We start from the raw sequence: 19887 nt of genomic DNA on the forward strand, positions 1-19887 counted from the left end.
TGAGTGAGGTAGATTTGGGGTAAAAAGCAATTTATGCACATCTTGCTGTAAGCAGATTTAAGCTATGGGTCACAGCAGCAAGGGCAATAGAAGCAATATGGAGTCAGATATGCTAAGTTTTCCCCTGTTGCAAACTTACCATCTCTGTTTCTTCAGACATTTAGTGGAATCAATGATAATTATACTGAGGGGATGTGGAGATAATGAAGTAACATATATAAAGCAGCTAGCACAGAGCAGATGCTCCACAATGTTCCTTTACTTCTTTTTTCCCTATGTCTGTCTGCCTGGTAAATCACTCATCTGTCAGATCAACTCAACAATCTTCTTACCTGCCAGCTCTCAAGACTCCTCTCTGATCATGAAAGTGGAAATGTTGGACTATGGTTGGGATAGTATTCCCAGATGGTCTTTGGAACAGAGGACTGTGATCTCTCCAAAAGACACAGAACCAATGGTCTTCAAACAGCTAAAATTCCATCAGAACCAGAAGTAGCAGACCACTTGGATCTTCAAAGTCTTGGGCCTCTGAGTCAGTTAAGGAAGATCTCTTGTTGTTGTTGTTGTTCTTTTTTTTTTTTTTTTTGGCATAATCCAATCATGAGATCTTTAAAGTCAACCGACTAATAAAAAAGCTGTGCCGTCATCATTAACCTCTCAACCTAATAACCTCTTTGCTGACTAATCTTCCCAACTGATTTGCCTTTTGGTCTAATTTTCTACCTGCTGTTTGCCTGACTGAGAAATCTGCAACACTCATGGCCCCTGGCCAGTCAGCAGTCACAACAACTCAGATGGTACTCTAGCTGTCCTTTGACAGACTCCCCACTTCCATCTCAGGTCTTCAGAGTGACCCTCGCACGGCTCTACCTAAGTTTCTTGTCATACTTCTATGCAGAGGGACAGCCAAATCAGTAGTTTTGATCTGCTTTGCTACCAGAATTCGATGATCTGTCACAGTTCTTGCCCAATTCACCTAGTCATTATTGTTCAAAGTTTTTAGCTTCATTTCAAGTATTGGATTAACTGGTTTAGGAACCCACCTCAGAGCTAAACTTTGAAGTACAACTTTAGCAACATTTCTCTATACTTTTCCACAACTCAGAACACATGTTTATTTTATGCTTAGTGGTTAATCTAACTGCAGACATCTTTTGCAACTATCCTGCCAGATTTTTCCTGTATGTCCTACCTGGGAAGGTTTTTACTGCTAATCATTCTATCCTTAATCATCTCACAAAGCCTTTGGTCTCACCAACCATTGCTCCTAACCTATAGACCAAACATAGCTTACTCTGAGTGATATTGAATAAGATGCTATGGTTCTTGGGCTCCTGGGTGGCTCAGTTGGTTAAGTGTCTGCCTTCGGCTCGGGTCATGATCCTAGAGTCCCGGGATAGAGTCCTGCATCGGGCTCCCTGCTCAGCGGGGAGTCTGCTTCTCCTGTCCGGCTCCCCCCTCTTGTGCTCTCTCTTTCTCAAATAAATAAATAAAATCTTTAAAAAAACAGATGCTATGGTTCTTTGCTATTCACATGTGAATTTAGTCACTTCTAGATTTTCGTGAAACAAACCTCTCACTTCTACAGTTGGGATTGTTCATAAGTTATTTATGTTAAACAATTCCCCCATCATACATGCTTTTCACATTAAATAAAGTAACTCATTTCAATCAGTGTTCTGTTGTGTCTATGATGTTATCACTTGATGGTGTAGCTCAAGCTTGGCAAAGGCCTTTTTCTGTAAAAGGCCTCTAATAAATACTTTTGAGCTTTGCAGGCCATATAATCTCTGAAATAGCTGCTCAACTCTGCCATGGCAGCAGTCACAGACAATTTGTAAATGAATGAGCATGCACGGCTGTGAGCCAATATAACTACCTATAGAAAGCAAAATTTGAATTTCATGTAACTTTCACGTGTCGTGAAGTATTATTCATTTTTTCCAAGCAGTAAAAAATGTAGCAACCATTCCTAGCTATGAGCTGTACAAAAATAGGCAGAGGGCTGGATTTGCTCTGTGGCTGTAGTTTTCTGACTATAGTATAGTTTATGGTCGGTCGGGAGCAGATCCAGGTTTTGTGGGAGTGATCCCTTTATAATTTGGGGGTCTTGTTTAAGAAAAAGAATGCAAAATGACAAAAACAAAATTAGATACCGGGCTTTGGAAGGGACTCATGCACATGATATGTCCTTGAAAATTGAGCCTCTTTGGTGTCTTGGTTAATCGGCCTCTGGTGATAATTGGACAATTCTGCTTCAGAGTGTCCCAGACCCAGCTCATTACTGGAGACACCAAGAGAGCTTTTCTAACAACAGTTTCCAAGTCCTGACAGATTGTCTGAATTAGAATCTCTGAGGATAGGCCCTAGGAATCAGCTGGCTTGCAAAACTCTCTAGGTAAGTCTACTAGGCAGCCAGGTTTGGAAACCACTATTTCACTAACCATTTTATAATAGTGAATAAGACCACTAGAACCAGTACCACAAACACATTATTGCCTTAAATGGGTAGCCCGTCCAGAAATAGGTTTTAACTATTGTTATTGACCCATTGCCCAAACGTAGTTTTATCAAGAAAGCTCTATTGTAGAATTGTCCCAACAGAGATATATACCTACTCTTACAGTAGGCCAGTTACTCTCTTTTTAGTGAGGGTTAACCTAACCATAGTTAACTGGCTCTTCACCATTTGGACTCAGTTTAATATTTTTATATATTAATCTTTATTTTAAAACTGTTTTTAAAAATCTTAAATCTTTGAGTTGGTATACATTTTAGATAATGCATAAAGTAAATAAATGGCTATTGAAGAATATCTGATAATTATGCCATCACAGTTGGGAGAGGCAGTTTATAAACCTAGGTATAAAGGCAGTAGCTGAGTCACTTGCCATTGCCACCATAATTGTCAAAATGGTAGAATTCTGTTGTTGTTTTTTTTAATTTTATTTATTTGACAGAGGAAGACACAGCGAGAGAGGGAACACAAGCAGGGGGAGTGGGAGAGGGAGAAGCAGGCTTCTCACTGCGCAGGGAGCCCTATGCGGGGCTTGATCCCAGGACCCTGGGATCATGACCTGAGCCAAAGGCAGTTTCTTAACGACTGAGCCACTCAGGTGCCCTGGTAGAATTCTGTTTTTATACCCCTGTGAGTACTGTGCATCCTTTGAATTCTTCAAATATAATATTATTTCCGCGTTGCAGAGAGATCTTAGTTAAAATTGGATAGTTCTGTCTGTAGAGTAGGTAGATAATACCACATCCAGTCATTTATGAATTTGTTCAGTCATTGATTCATACATTTGACAAATATTCAATGGGTGTCTGCAATATGCAAGGCACTATGCTGGCTGCTAAGGATCCATCTCTGCAGTCTTACAGCCTAGATTCTCATGGGGAGAAGGAAACAATAAATAAGGTAATTTAACATGCTGATAAATAATGTGTAGGAAATAAAACAGGATGAAGTCATGGTGAATGTGTGTGGGGGGGTGGGGGGAGAGACCAAGGTGGTTACTTAGATGCTCAAAGGTGGTGGTGACACGAGCTGAGACCCACATGGTGACAAGGAGTCTGAGCTGTGCTGTCCAGAACTTAGGAAATTGAAGGTCTGGAAATGTGGCTGGTGAAATGATTTAGGATATTTAAGATAGAGTGGACTAAATCAAATGTATTACTAAAATTAATTTCACTTGATTTTTTTTTTACCCTTTTAATGTGGATACTAGATGATTACATATACAGTTTGCATTATATTTCCATTGAATAGCACTGATCTAGAAAGAAAGTGAAATCAATTCCACTTTTTTCCTCGGAATGCACACATGCCCTCAGGATCCTCACGGATTGGGTGTGTTATGGGTTCTTAAGTGTTTTAGCTAATGCAGCACTAGCTAAAATGTACTGAACAGTTTCCATGTGCCAGGCACCGAGCGGAAAAGCTTTAGATTGATTCACTGGATTCTCGCGCCACTCTAAGTAAGAGATATTTACAACTCCATTTTACAGATGAGGAAATGGAGGTCCCGAGGGGCCAAGTAACTTCCTAACATGACAAGACTAGAGAATAATGGCTCCAGAAGTCAAACCCAGCCGAGGTCTTGATGACGCAAGAGGCAAATAGCAAATAGAGGAGACGCCGGAGTTAGAGCACCTACGGGCTCGGGACCACGTGGTGGTGTCTCCTGTCACCCTGGGGCCTCGAGTTCCCTGGGTCCCACCACCCGGCCTGCGGGCCTTCCCACCGGCGCCTTGCCCCGGGCCAGGCTGGCCTGGGTGCAGGCAGGTGCCGAGGTGCGTGAGTCCCCTGCCCGTGCCTGCGCGCTGATGGCATCACCCCCGACATGCGTCCCACCAGCCTCGGGGCTGCCCCGCGGCGCTGCTACCACCTTGCCCCGCGGGCCTCCCAGCTCCTGACCCTTGCGAGCTCGCCCACGCCCATGGCGGGAAAACACACGCCTCCCTCTGGCTGCTCAGTGTATTCTGGAGCCCAGGCCCGGCCTGCCAGGATTCCTGCAGGAATCCCCTCGCTCTTTTCCATGGTTCTGGAAGAGGCCTTTCTAGGGACCTTTACGGCTTGGAGAATCATCTCATCCTCTCGCAGTGACCAGGGAGTTTGAGTTTGGGGTGTGCGGGGTGGGGGGGAAGAGTGTGTGTGTTGTGTGTCCATCACTCTTTAGATACCGCTCTCTGGACGGGGTGGGCAGGATCCCCACTGCCCTCACCCCCAATTTGGGGGTCCAGCATTTTCTTCCCAGTTGTAAGTAACTTCAGGCTGCGTCTACGCGAGGAACCAGGCTGGACGCTAAGATGTCCCAAACACTTAAGCAGCTATTCCTGATGTGGTCCCCCATTTTTCAGGATGGGATTTCTTAGGAGGGGCTGTGAAAAGTCACCAGCCCTTGTGGGGGGAGCTGAGTGACACTGTGGCCTGACATATGTCTTGTTAGAATTATTAATGGGACTGGACAGCAAGGACACAGAGTGCAAGGTTTATTTTTTAAGGTATCCTGGTTTCCATATAACGAGCCCCAGTTTGTTAGGCTCAGGAAGACTTGAATCTGACTTACAGGATAGCTGTGACTCATCCGCCTTGACAGCTCCCTCTGCCACAACCAAGCAAATGATAGCCCCAGGACTCAAATGATTCCGTGAAGCAGTAGGCGGGGAGACAATGTAGAATTGCCATCTACTGCTCAGAAAAATCCCCCTTTTCTTCTCTTTTTTAAAATTCATTCTAGCCAGATCCACCTGTGTAATAAAAATGAAGGGAGGAACCATGATTTATACCATGTGTTGGGGATCCCTTTATGTGTTTCTGTGATAAATTTGCACCTGTAAATGAACAAACTTTACATTTGGCAAGAAATAGGTAACACTGGAGATCAAAATGAGGGACTTCTGGCAGGATTTCACATCTGCCATGTTTTATATCTGACCCCTTTCTCTAAGAGCTGAATGGGGCGAAAAGAAAACGCCAAAGTCAAAACCAAAAAATCCACTCAGAACAATGGAAATGAGGACAAGAATGCCTTTCTTGCCTTATATGCAAGATATGAACATCATCTACTTATAGTTGGTGTATTATATGTGTATATCTTTAGAAAACATTTTCCTTAAACTCATTTCTTTTTGTACTTTATGACATTTCTGTGTAACTAAAATTAGAATATGAAAGAACTCTAAATTGATATTTACAGATTACCATCAAAACAGATTTATAGTGGGTAAGGATGAGCTAACACAGTGAACCATTAAATTAAGAGCCGGAGTAAAAACCCACTCAAGTCTTCTTGAATTAATAAGGTAGCTCTTAGGAAATTACATTTTGTACTGATAAATGTTCACATGCCTTCTGCCTACCTCTCAGCTTTCCACATATATTTTTATAGTACATAGGTTCAAGCAAGGTGGAAAGAATGGAAATTATGCAGGCAGGCAGGTATGGGATCTCTTTTGTTAATCCTATGGTTTTAGAAAGTACTTATAAATTGCAAAGGTAATCAAATTTCTTAAATTCTCACCACTCTTTTTTTTTTTAAGATATATTTATTTATTTTAGAGAGACTGCGTGAGCGGGAGGGAGGGGCAGAGGGAGAAAATCTCCAGCAGACTCCCTGCTGAGCACAGAGCCCAACACAGGCTTGATCTCAAGACCCTGAGATTATGACCTGAGCCAAAATCAAGAGTCAGATGCTTAACCAACTAAGCCACCAAATTCTCACCTTTCTTAAAGAATTCCTTCTGCTCTTGAAAAAAAATTTTGGCAGTCAGAAATAGATAGGAGTCTTCTAAGACAGAGAGAGGAAGAAATCATTTTCCAAATGATTCAAAAATCATGTCCTTTCCTTTCAAGTTATGAATTTTGAGTGGGTGTTGTGTCAGTCAATGTGCTCTGTTCCTTTTTCTTTTCCTTGTTATTCCTATTATGTATGTTTTATACCTTTGGTAGATGTCCCACAGTTCTTGCGTGTTCTACTTTTCTCCCCTCCAGTCTTTTTTCTCTTTGTCTTTCAGTTTTAGAAGCATCTACTGATATATCCTCAAGTTCACTGATTCTTTCCTTGGCTGTGTCTGGTCTACTAATGAGTCCATCAGGGTATTCTTCATTTCTGTCACAATGGTTTTGATTTCCAGCATTTATCTTTTATTCTTTCATAGAATTTCCATCTCTTTGTCCACACTTACCCATCTGTTCTTGCATGTTGTCTACTTTTCCCATTAGAGCTGTTAGCATCATTGTTTAAAATTTCCAGTTTGATATTTCCAACATCCTGCCTTATTGGAGACTAGTTTTGATGCTTCCTGTGTCTCCTTAAACTATGTGTTTTGCCTTTTAGTAGTCTTGTCATTTTTTTGAAAGCCAGACATGATATATCAGGTAAAAGGAACCAGTACTGGCTCCTGCAGAGGTTTCTACTTGTGGGTTCCCAATGTGGTAAGTTGTAATACTCTGTATCCACCTGTGTGTCTCTCTAATTTTGAGGACAGCATTTTGCCCTGTGACCCATAATTCTCGGACGGATCTAAGAAGAGTTGTTGGTTTTTTAGTTTATTCAGCTTTTTAATTGTTGTTAGGATAGAGTGATAACTTCTAAGCTCCTTATATGCCAGACCAGAAACTGGAAGTCCTTAGTTAATTCTCTTTAGTTGCAAGAAATGGGAACCTTCTGGTTAACTTACAGGGAGAAGATAATTAAAAAAAATTTTTGAAGGCCATGGGATAGCTCTCAGAATTGCATGAAGACATCTGCAGGCGAGTTATGGAAATTTCAGAATCTAGAGAAGCTCTGTGCTTGCAAGCCTACCTTGGGTCACACGCCTACCTCCACCAGGGAGAGCAGTCCTACCAAGGTTGAGTGGGAGGGGTCCTTCCTAAAAGGAACTTTAGGGTACTGCTGGAAGAAAAAGGGGGATGCATTAAAGCACCTTTGTCCAGGGAAAGAGGAATCCAAGCAGCTGCTGAAGTTCTGGCTCAGTCTCCTATAACACTACCCAGTGTTATAATTCTGTATAGTCTTTAGTGGATTTTTAGTTATCAGGGTCTTAATCTCTATATGAAAGTTATATAAACTTCAGTGATATGGGAATGCCACTTATTGTTGGTGAGCCTTGTTATTTTAGATTTCTTTCACCTGACGTAAATTCTAAGTATTCATGTTGTGTTTCCATCCACCCATATTAAGTCAACATTAAGGGGAAACAAATTTCTAGGTAATTCTCTTCCTAATGTTTCTTTTTTTGCTTTGAAATAGAACCAAACTCTCTGAAGAAGCCGCCTGATCCAGAACCTGCTTTGTCTTCCAAGGAAAATTAAAGGTTAAAAAAAAATCAGAAGCCCAACAGACTATCCACCAATGATTGGTTTGGGGAATAAAGAGTTATGGCTTCCCATTGCAGAACTTTTGATCACCATCTTTTTCTGTTTACCTGCTGTATCAGTTAAGGCTCAGTTGCAGACAACAGAACCCACTCAACCTAGTTGGGGCTGAAGGGGATTTATTAACAGGTGTTGGCTGGCTTAAAAATCCACTGGAAGTATTGGAGTAGGCTCAAGGTTGAGCTTCCTAGAACAAGAATTATACCTCTGCCGTGACAGCTGAAAGGAAGTGGCAGAATCAAGACGCTGAGAAGTCCTTAAAGTATACTAATGTAGATAGTCTGGCTCACACTTTTTTTTTTTTTAAGTAATCTCTACACCCCGTGTGGGGCTTGAACTCATGACCCCAAGGTCAAGAGTCACTTGTTCTTTCAACTGAGCCAGCCAGGCGCCCCTGGTCTGGCTCACACTCTGAGAAAATCGACTTTGGCCATGAACAGGGGGAGAAGACGTCAGTAAAGGCAATTGTTAAACAGTAGCCCGAGAAGTAGGAGGGAATCCAGGGAGTATGAGGTCACAGAGGCCAAGGGAAGAGTTTCAGGGGAAGGGAATGGAAGTCAAGAAGGAGGTTGTCGGGAATCATGTAAGAGCCATTCTAGTGAGGTTAATGAAGCCGGAATGCAGTGGGTGAAGGAGAGAGTGGGAGGTATGGAAACAAAGACGGTGCACACCACTCTTGCAAAAAGCCTGGTTGTGAAGAAGAGAGGGTGGTGGTTGTTAGAGTGTGACATAGTGGGGAGAGGGTGACTTCCTTTATTTAGAAGATGGGAGATACTACTGGTACATTTTTAAACATTCGTAGGAAGAACCCTATTGAGTAGAAGTAGTTAACATACAGGAGAACAATGCGTAATAATAGTGTGGTTGCTGAAGAGATGGGAAGTGGTGGGGTGAGAGATTTGAGGGGTGAGAGGGGGTGGGAAGGTCAGAAATATGAAATATCTGCAGTGGAGAACAGGAGAGAAAGTGATTTAGGCAACCCAGGAGGGTCACAGGGCAGCACTGGGCCCTAATACAGAAATCTGTACTTTAAAAATGAGGTTTTTCAGGGCGCCTGGGTGGCTCGGTCGTTAGGCGTCTGCCTTCGGCTCAGGTCGTGATCCCGGGGTCCTGGGATCGAGTCCCGCTTCGGGCTCCCTGCTCAGCGGGAAGCCTGCTTCTCCCTCTCCCACTCCCCCTGCTTGTGTTCCTGCTCTCACTGTCTCTCTCTGTCAAATAAATAAATAAAATCTTTTAAAAATATAAATAAAAAAAAATAAAAATGAGGTTTTTCAAATATCTAATATGCAGGTCCTAAAATGTGGGACTGGCTGAGGGAAGGTGGGATGGGGGCTGTGCAAATCCTATTGTAGATGGCTGGAAGGTTACCAAACCTTATGGATCAGTTAAGATACTTCTGATTATAAGCAATGTTTTAAAATGAAGGGAATTTCTTGGCTCATATAAGAACAAGTCCAAAAGTGTGTTGGCTTCAGGCACAGATCGATCAAGCCTCCCTTTGTGATTTACTCTATTCAGCCCCATTCCATGTGTTGGTTCTACTCTTATCCTGGCTTCCCTCTGGGTTACACTTAGGCTTCCCTGAGGTTACCTCACAGACCTTAAAAACTGAAGCTGGATCTTCTTTGTTAGGGTTATGTGGGACAGAGAGACCACAAATTCACACACATCACTAGGGCTCTGGGACAGGCGGCACTGCACAGAAGTCCATGCGCAACATGTGCCTTTAAATATAGGGAAGAGTAAGGAAAATATTCATTATCTGGGCTTAAGTATTTTCTTAGAAGACACGGTTTCAAAGTAACTCATGAATTTTCTTTTTCATTTAAATAAAATTATAAAAAATATACTAAGGGTGCTTCTTCAGGACTTCCATTAGAAACTTACATTCTTCCGTTCTGCCTGCTGATTTTTATAAAAAGGATGCTTCTTCTTATCATGTGTATTAGTGTTATACATACTTACTATTAACTTAGGAATTGTTTGCTGAAGGCATACAAATACAGACCTAAACACTATGCTTACAAATAATTTATTCTTACTTCATACATTTGTTTTTCAGCAAAAAATACACAGTTATAATATTAATATAGAATTCCATGTTCGAGACCATAAGGAACAAATGTCTTAGAAAACCAAAATCATAGCAAACTATACAAGAGAAATGAGCCACAATTTTGTTAGCTACATGCACAGAACTGACCAAAGTGGTATCTATTTCTATAAATTGGTTTATCAGGTAATGTGGAATTATGATTGAGTAATGCTTCTCTGGTAGAGAACACCACTGATTTGAAATCACATCATCGTCCCTGTATGGAAGTTCACACATCCTGAGAAGCCTCTCTAGCCAGCTAAATACAGCTGTGGGTGATGGCTGGAGTCAGGCAGCCTAAGAAGAATTAATTTAGCAAGCAGTGGGATCTTTCTTTTGGTTTCTTTCTTCATGCCTGCATTATCCTTGACTCCTTTCTCCCTCCATTATCACCATTAAATGAACTTAAAAAAAAAAATACTGACACAAGGAGGTCTCTATTTGGTCAATGAAATTCTCCCTCCGCCTCTGACCTGAGGGAAAAAATGAGTATGGCCTTCGATTAATGCCCTTTACTGCAAAAGGGGACCTGCTGATTGTACATTCTTGTAAATCCAAGCGCAGTAATCATATTTAAGTCCTTGGTTTAGAAATGGATGAACTTCATAAGGCAGATGGTTGGACAAGGCCTAAATACACATGGAATCCTTCTAGACCCTTTTGTCTTCAAGGCAGAGGTTGTGGAAACCGAAGGCTTCGAGGGTGGTGGGAATGGCCTGGGAGAAGGCTGAAATGAGGAGTTTAGAGCTACCACATGCTTTATGCAGATAAAAGTTTAACAGCCACCGGGTCACCCCCAGCCCTGCAATGCAGACAGCCTTCTCCAGGTCTGTGTAGTGATAGCATGGGGCTCTACACTCCTTTCCACTCCACAGAAACGAGAAGCACGTGTCCAGGGTTGTACAGTTTCCCGGCTATGTCATTTGCTGTGGTTATACCGTCATCGAAGTGAACTGTGCCTCATCCCCTTACTGCCTTGGGACTCAGTTTCTTCGTCAGAATAATTCTGCTCATAGTCTCCAGAAAAGGAAATCAACCTGGTCGAAAAGTAGACCTTCTGTGCTAAGTCTTGCTGGAAGAGTGAATTTAATGAAGTTTTTAACTAGAATTTTTAAAAGATGTTTAATTTAACCTTGTTACACACCTAGAACATATCTGACCTGTTTTCTTTCGTTTAAAAAAATGGTTTTTTTTGTTTTTTACCCTTCTTTAAACTATACATTATGTACATTTTTAAAGACCTGCTAGGTCTTTATCATTTGGATAAGAGCTCAAGGTGATTAAACTCCCAAGGACAAAGATGAGGCTTTCCAAAAAGCGCTGGTTCTCATCTATGTGCTAAGGCCTGTTTTTACAAACAAACTGCTATTATAAATTTTAAAATAGAAAATTAGAATACCTCTTTAAAATGTTTTCCTATTTTCTTTTTTTGCATCCAGCATATTAAAAAGATTACACTTTCTAATTACAGATGGAACTAAAAGAAGAAACGAAATTAACGTGTGTCCCCGTACTCCCCTCATCTAGAAACAAAAGTTTATTTACATGATGTCCTTTCTCAGTGTGGTGTGTGAGCCATGAGGAGCAGGGCCATTTCTACGGCGTGGTTATATAACCATCTGAAGACCCTTCCACTCCTACGTGAGTGCTTATTGCATATTTTAGGTGGAGCTGTAAGGCATGAGAAAGGTGGCCTGCCACATTGACACATTCGAGAATACTTTTGCACATTCAAGAAATATCCCTTGAGGAACGCCACGTTTGGAATAGCTTTCAGAGACTGTTCAAGAACAAAAAATATTGAGGATCATGCATCACATTTAGAAGCACAATACATTGGGGAACATTTCCCAAAGCTCAAACAAAAGGCTCTTTTCCATTGAGTTAGATAGTAAATAAGTGATCGTTTTGTTGCACGTAAGGATGTGTTCAGAGCTTTCCCAAGTCACATTCTGCCACGGCTAACAGCCAATGGAGCATTCTTGGCCCCTGACCTATAAATAAACACTCTAATTCTGCAACTTGCTCACAGACTCTTAAGCTGTTCTAAAACAAAAATGTCTACAAGCTAGTTAGAAATCTACAAACCAGAAATGCAATACATCTGTTCTTTTGAAACAAGAGCAAAAATTTGTATTAGATTTTTGGAAGAGTAATTAAGAATTGATACCCATTTCACAATTAAAAGATAATTATTCATAGTAGTGATGAAGGAATAAAACCTTCAACAGGAAGGTGTGCGGCCTATCACATTGGAATACAATGGTGCTCACTCAGCTTAAGCAATGAATGCTTTCTTTTTTCAGTTTGTCTAGACTTGTTTGCTTTTCGTCAGGCAATTTATATCAGAGGATATTGATAGTCCTTCAAAGAAATGATTCGAAAGGTGATTTACAATTGGCTGGTGCTATCCCCTAATGCCTTTTTGCCTTATGTCCTAATTTTATGGAAACAAATTAAGGACATTAAGCCAAGGGTAAGAGTACTACTCAAAATATACCTTGGCACTGGTGCTCAGGTCAAAAACTACAGGATGTGGTTAGGCTGCCAAAGAGAATTCCTTGCCTGTCCATTTGAGTGCTAACACCATGGGAGTTCACATGCTTTTCTAGGGACAAAATTTAAAACTCAGGAGAAATTGTCCACAGTTGAACTTGCTATCCCATTCTGTTTGAATCTAATCCTCCTTGTTCTCCCCTGCTCTCATGCCTTCTTCCTTTTTCACATCTGATATTTTTTTTTTAATAATTTCCTCCAGAGTAATTTTTTCTAAGACATGTTTTATAGATTACAACACAAAGACCTTAAAAGAAGAAAAAGGCTAAAGAACATGAGTTCACCTTTGCGGATTGAAGCTCCTATTTTTAAAACATAAGTATGCTATCTATGAAATTCAGACATTTAATGACATCATAGTCTAGGCACTTTGGATGAAACTTGCTTCATAATGACATAAATACTATTAACCTCCCAAAAAGTGGTTGTTAGTAGCATTCCTATTAATTAATAGTGATGATAAAAATTTTCAACTCTCTCCAAGTACATATGCCTGCTATCCCTTCACCTGCATCCTACATTAAATTCTCTAGTTATTTTTAGCCACAAAATTCACATAGGCCTAGGAGCAGACAGTAAAAGGAAGGAAGGAAGGAAAGAAGGGAGGGAAGGAGGGAGGGAGGGAGGAAAGGAGAGAGAGAGAGGAAGGAAGGAAGGAAGGAAGAAATTGATTCTGGATAAGTTAGCATGTTAACTGAAGTAAGATTCTATGCATTGCTCCTATGCTAACAGAAAGGAGAAAAGAACCAAATTCAGTGGCTTAAGACATTCTGCTATGGCCAAGGTCAGAGTTTGGTTCCTGGCTAGAGGGCTTTCTGGTGTTTCCATCTCTGTTCCGCCAGCAAAGGGGTAACAGCTGTAATAATATGGATGGATCCTTGCCTGATGTCTTATATGCAGTAGGTGCTCAATGATCACTAAAAGGATGACGTGGACAAATGTGGAAATCAACTCAAAGGATACTGACAGAGTGAAGTCAGCAGTAGAAGACTTCAACAGATGAACAACCCAAGATGATAAAAACTAAGTACACTTTTTTAAGATTCTATAATCTAAATTCAAGGATAACCACATCTCACTTTGCTGTTTTACAATGATAAATTATATATCTCTATATATAAAATAGGTATTAGATATTATTAATCATAGATATATAATTATGGAGATACACATCTCCAGTTGGTGTCTCTGTGCTTGACCAGGCATCAGAGCCATGCAAACTAGCAAACACTCACAAGTGAGCACACAACCATCCCTACTTCTAATGCCAGTTTGAAAACTTGATTCTGAGCGCCTGGGTGGCTCAGATGGTTGGGCGTCTGCCTTTGGCTCCGGTCGTGATCCCAGGGTTCTGGGATCGAGTCCCGCGTCAGACTCCCTGCTCCTTGGGAGCCTGCTTCTCCCTCTGCCTCTCTCTCTCTTTCTCTGTCTCTCATGAATAAATAAAATCTTTAATCTTTAAAAAAAAAAAGAAAACTTGATTCTGCCACCTTGGTATAACCTAGAAATGGAGATAGTTCCTATTATACCTGTCTCTTACTCTAGCTTTGTGCAGATTAACTACGTAGAGTTGTGAAGAGATTTGCAGGTAACAATCCCTGTTTATTATTGCTGTGAGCCCTCAGATTCAGCACCAAATCTGAAAAAAATTACAAAAATCACCTCCATCCCCCCAATTTTGCATTCTTAGAAATGATTACCCTGGAGTGGCATAATGAATTAGGCTAAATGGTTTTTAACTGCAAGCACTTACGGGCAGGATTTATGAATGGAAACATGTGAAAGCCACTCTGGTTAGCTCTGAAGCCCCATACTTTCTTCCTGGGCTATTTATAGAAAGTGTATGGACAGCGGAAAAGATCACGCTTATTTTTACAAGCCAGTCATGACATGACCAAAAAACTCACTTCTGTCTGGGAAGGTCATCCCTTTCACCTGAGGGTGCAGCTGCCAAGGACAGGGAAGAAAGCAACCCCCTTTAACCAACTAACTCAGCTGAGTCAACCCCACAGACCAACCCCCAGGGTGACAGGCTCCAAAGTCAAACACCTTCATTTCCCAGGCAGGACTCTCTGACGCTACTTCTTGAGATGTCATCTAGATCATGACTAACAAGTAAAAATAAAATGCATTACATAATATGCTTCAAAATTCCACTGCCAAAATAGGTTTACAGAGATAATGGAGTACATTCTTACATTCTACATTTATAATTTGTCCTACATTTCAAGCAGGTGAACACAATAAAAGTAAAACTGAATCCTAATTCGCAAAGTGGAGAATGTGAAAAATATTTTTAAAGATATTTCATTCTGATTGTCCTATTACCCCTGAAATATGTAATAATATACTTGGCTAGTTCCATGCAAATGGAGACTCAGTAAATATATGCTGAATCTAAAATATCACCATTTATCTGGGCAGAAATCTGATATAATTTAGCAAATAACATACACGGTTTCACAAATCATCCCTGGTCCTACATAGCATATATCTATTTGCAAACAGGAAGTGAAGCCAAACCACTGTTTTCAACTAGAATGTCCTTTTGTCAATGTTATATGTGGTATATAAACACTAAGATGGAATGGGAGAAAAGAAAGTAAAGGAAGGAAACAACAAAGGGAAGGAAGTGAGTCCTCATTCTCTCTGGGGCATAGTGGGTCTGAAAACTTTGAGGGGAAAAGTGTGTCACCTTACTGGGCTCATGCATCATAACCACTTGAAAATGATATGGGTATAATTTTATCCTTAAATGGCCTCTACTTAAGGACAAAGACACAGGGTGAGAAGAGAATTGTTTGTAGACCGAGAAGATCTCCAACAAAAACTTAAAATGACAAATACAGGGTTTATTTCTTGTTCTCAAACTCATGGACCTTTTTTAGAATTCTGTCCCTTGAAAGTTCCTTCTGAAAGGGGAGGTCCCATTTTACAAGGAAGCCACCAAACACTCCTCAACCTATTTCTCTAGCTTCCAAACCAACATTCTTTAGGGCTCTAGAAGGGACAACAATGACATGCAAATAAGTTTGCACGTGGAAATATCCTGATTTCCACAATTGTTCTTGAATACATGCACTGAGTTAAGTTACAGCTGAGGTATAACTAGCTATAACATCCGTGCTAGGCACAAATTCTCAGCCTCTATCACCTAATGGGGATCTCCTTGCACTTTGCAAAAGATCAGATACTGACACCCATCAGCAAATGTGCAAAGTGTATTTATGATCCCATTAAGAGGTTCCAAATTAAATACAGACATATAAAAAGTTAACTTCTGTGTGCAAATTAACGCACAAAGATACTGGTTCCTCCAGGGAATTGTGCCAAGCCTCTCTGTTTACAAATACAGTAGAGATTAAAAGCATAAACAAAAACAGCAATCTTTTTAGGAGTTCCAACCTACCAAGTGCTGAGGTAAGTGTTCATCTACCTTATGTGCTTGATCTAAATTATACTATTAAGTCAAGACTCCCCACTCAATGACTTATTTGGCCCTTAACCAAAAGGACTTGTCAGGAAGTGTGATAAGTTAAATTAAATAAGCCACCTCAGTGGTTTGTGTTAATCTAGAGTTGTTATCTCAAGTACAGGTTATCACTTATGAGAAATGTCTTAAATAACATTGGCCAATGTGGTTGTCAGAAAGGATCTCAGGAACATGTTCACTAATTTTTCAGTGATTTAGGGTGACTGCCATTCATTTCCATAGTATGGATCCAAATGATACCAGTGTTTAACTATGCAAAGGTAATGTTATTTAACTCAACATCTTCACTTACAACTCAAGTAATATGCTCCTGACTTTCCTAATATAACTGCCTCAGTTATTCCTGAATATTATGTTTTTAATTTTAAGCAAGGATAAATGGCATTGGTCTAAAATAGTGTCCTCTCACCTCCCCTGATGGCTGCATTAAGAACCACAGCCACATTAGTGGGTTGGCTCCCTTTCTCCTGGTAAGCTACTTTCAGTCCTACGAAAATATTAAAACCAACACCATCTTCCTTCCCTCCTGGATGGAATGTTTTGACCCTGATTTACAGTAAAGTAAGAAAAGCTTATTCTTACTGCTCTCTCCACGCAAACTATGTCTGACGACCAGTCATTTGGGCATTGCTTCAAAGGCACATTTATTCCAGTGGCAATTTAAATAAGTAGAGAAAGAAAGAATAAAATTAAAAACAAAACAAAAAATTAGATGGGCTTTGTGTAATAAAGGAATTGGAACCTGGGATGTATATAAACCACTGAGCTCCTCAACAATAGTTTAACCAGAGTCCCTAAGGTAGAATAATTCACAGTTGTATCATAACACACATAAGCCTTCAGAAAACACTGTTTAAAAAAGTAGTTGAGAATTCTCAAGCAGCTTGCCCTGATGTCCAGTTCAAGTGTATGCAATGCAGAAGGGCTGCAAAATTCAAAACTATGTAACAAAGAAAATTCAGTGCATATCACAGGCTTTGATAAGTTGTGAAAAATCATTGTATATATTACTATTTAAATAACATCTGAGAAACATTTTGAAATAATTTGTGTTCACATTCCATGCATTTTCTAGTAGGTTAAGCCCTGGGTTTGTGTCTTTGTGCCCATTTCCTACAAAGCTCCATTCTTTTTACAAATCCAAGCATTCCTCAGACCGAAATGGAAGCACCCAGGGATTTTGTCTACTTACCCTCTTTACTGCATATCTGACCTCACCAGGACTACTCCTCATTACCACTGGTGCAGAAGATGACTGGAAAACCAAACTGTTCGGGGTTTTATTTGGGATTTTACTCACTCCCTTTGAAAAACCCCTGGATGTCAGAAAGACCACCCGAATTTTTTTTCCAGGGGCAAGAACCAGTGGCACTCTCCCTCTTGCTTGAACCATATCTCCCTCTTCCAAAGCCCCCAAGTGCACTGAGACCCCCTTGTTGCATTCGACTTTTTCCCTGTGGTTTTGCAGCACCTTCCTTGAGCAAAGAAGGAAACAAAACAAAACTTGAAAACAAACCAACAACAGCAACAACAGAAACTCCAAACAAATAGGTGGGCAAACCAGCAGCCTCCTCCAAGGCGGAGGTTCACTTTTTACTGCAGAATTCGGTTTTGTTTAGGAACTTCTTGATGACCAGTCCCAGACAGACCACCAGCAGCAGCATGTAGCCCACTGTGCCAGAGAAGGTGGGCGCCGCAGGCGGCGCCTTGAGGAATTGGCGCAGGCCCTCCTCCACGTAGTACACCTGGTCATAGATGCTAAGGAAAGTGAATATGTGGAAGAGCTGGTGGCTATGGCCAATAATGTCGAAGAGGCCTGGATGGATGCGCTCGGGGATCTTGCTCACATTGAAAAAGGCGGCCACCACCAGCCAGAAGTAGCGACGATAGAAGTGCACGAAGAGCGTGGGGTTCTCGCCGCGCAGGTCAAAGAGCCAGCTCTCGAGCATGATGGGGCAGGCCATGCTGAGGGGCATGATAAACACAAAAGTGCGAAGCGCGAATGGGTAAGAGCACCAGTCTGTGCGGCTCTTGCAGCAGGCCACTGTGCAGGCCACGGCCAGCACGAAGGCCACTGGCAGCACGAGCGCGCGGTAGGCGGCGATGAGGCGCGTGCAGTCCACGTGCCAGCCCAGGCGCTGCTGCACATACGGTGTCATCACCCTGGCGTCCAACAAGCTCAGGCCCGGCAGCAGGTAGTAGTAGTAAGCCACTGTGCTGCCGAAGCCGTAGTAGCTGATGGACGCGTAGTCCAGGTAGAAGAAGACAGCGCGCAGGCGCAGCGACAGGCAACTGAACACGTGCGCCGTGCAGCTCATGGCGAAGGTCAGCAGCACGCCCGACGCGTAGCACCACAGAGGCAACAGCCACGGGTGATGGAAGGGCACGTCCTGGCCGCTCAGAAAGAACAGGCGGCAGAACTTGCTCAGGAATAGCAGCAGCGGGATGAAGTGCGTCCAGAAGTTGAGCGTCTCGTTGGTAGGCTTCAGCACCGAGGCTAGGCACTCCTGCGCGGTACATGGCAGCCGCCGGTAGCCCGACAGAATGAAGCACTCCACGAAGTCGTCGGGAACCTCGTCCCAGCGCAGCAGCGGCTTGGCCGATGCTGGAGGGTCCCCGGAGGCGGAGGGGTGGGAACTTGAGGCCGCCTCCGAAGCCGCGGCGGTCGTGGCCGGCGGGCCCTTTGTGCCCGCGCCCCGGGGCTGCAGGCGCCGCGGCATGGTGCCTGGGGCTTGGCTAGGGCGCGCACAGGCGACCTCTGGCGCCGGCTCCGGCGCGCTCGGCAGTCCCCGCCGGCCGCCGTCGGAGCCTTTGTGCACGCGCCGGGGGCGTCGCTGCAGATTCAAGAAAAGACCTGATTCGAAGCAACCGTTCCTGAAAATAAATAAATAAATAAAAATAACAATCAGGTTATGAGCAGCACAGCGACTGGTAGGAGCGCGCGGGCTCGGCGGCCCCTGCGCCAGGCTCCCTGCTACGGGCTCGCGGCCGCCCGCGCTGCGGCAGCGACAGCGGCGGCGGCGGACTGCGGCGGCAGCGGCGGCGCTGCTGCGGTGACTGGGCTTCGCGCGGTGCGGGCGCAGCCGCCGCCGCCGCCGCCCCCGGAGAGGGAGGCGGGGATGTGGGAGCCTAGGCGCTGGAAAGAGGGAGGGACGGGCGCACCGAGGGAGGGCGGGGGCCTCCCCCGCTAGTGTTTCGCGGCCGCCTTGGGGGATAGAGTTGTCCCCGGTCTCGAGTTCCGTACCATCCCCCCTCCTCGGGCCGCAGTAGCCCTAGCTGGCCTGTAAATGATTGATGTGGGGGCCAAAGGCTGCGCCAGCGACTCAGCTGCGCGCGCCGAGGGCCAGGGTCGACGCCCGGGTTCGAAACCCGACAGTCACTCAGGCGTTCCAGAGGACACAGGGCAGCCGCGTTCGCGGGGGGCGGGGAGCTGTGGCCGCGGGGCTTGGGGGGAGGGTGCCTGGCGCGCCGGAGCCTGGGCTTTGGCGGACAGATGTGCTAACGGTAATCTTCGGAGGTGGCGGGGGCAGGGGTTCTCGGGAAATCGGGGGCCTTTGAGACCCTGTCCGGGTCAGAGTCGTGTCATTGTCAGATACCTGAGAAGGCTCCTCGCTTCCCGTGTATGTGTTGTGTGTGCGCGCGCTTGCGCGCGTGCGCGCACGCGGCTCTTAGCCTGCACGATTAAAACCTTCGTTTATCTCCTTTCGTCTAGCGGACTTATTCAGGTGCGTCACTAACCTCCGCTCGCATTCGTCCCGGTCCTGTCCAAACGAACCGTTCCTAAATGGGACTCCGGTCGCGCTCACCAGCCCTCGAGGCTCGCAGCCCACCCATCTTCGTGTTCTTGTGTCTTTAGCTAGGAGT

At 43.4% G+C, this 19887-nt stretch overlaps 1 protein-coding gene across 2 annotated transcripts; it reads right to left on the reverse strand.

Annotated features, from left to right (window-relative positions):
• Window positions 1-9903: 9903 nt before the first annotated feature.
• Window positions 9904-19376, reverse strand: PAQR9 (progestin and adipoQ receptor family member 9). 2 transcript variants are annotated; one of them, XM_027587119.2, is made up of 2 exons: window positions 19268-19376; window positions 9904-18897 (listed from the first exon to the last, which is right to left on the reverse strand). In XM_027587119.2, exon 2 carries the CDS (start codon window positions 18741-18743, stop codon window positions 17610-17612), a length of 1134 nt encoding a protein of 377 aa, XP_027442920.1. In that variant the 5' UTR covers window positions 18744-18897; window positions 19268-19376; the 3' UTR covers window positions 9904-17609. The 2 variants fall into 2 exon arrangements, with proteins under 2 accessions (XP_027442920.1, XP_027442921.1); XM_027587120.2 differs by having other exon boundaries at window positions 19186-19324.
• Window positions 19377-19887: the final 511 nt, after the last annotated feature.

This window comes from Zalophus californianus, chromosome 1 (assembly GCF_009762305.2).
Source record: "Zalophus californianus isolate mZalCal1 chromosome 1, mZalCal1.pri.v2, whole genome shotgun sequence".
Classification (NCBI taxonomy): Eukaryota; Metazoa; Chordata; class Mammalia; order Carnivora; family Otariidae; genus Zalophus; species Zalophus californianus.

Coding starts and splice junctions, on each gene's coding strand:
- PAQR9 (XM_027587119.2), bottom strand. CDS start 18,743: ATGCCGCGGCGCCTGCAGCCCCGGGGCGCGGGCACAAAGGGCCCGCCG.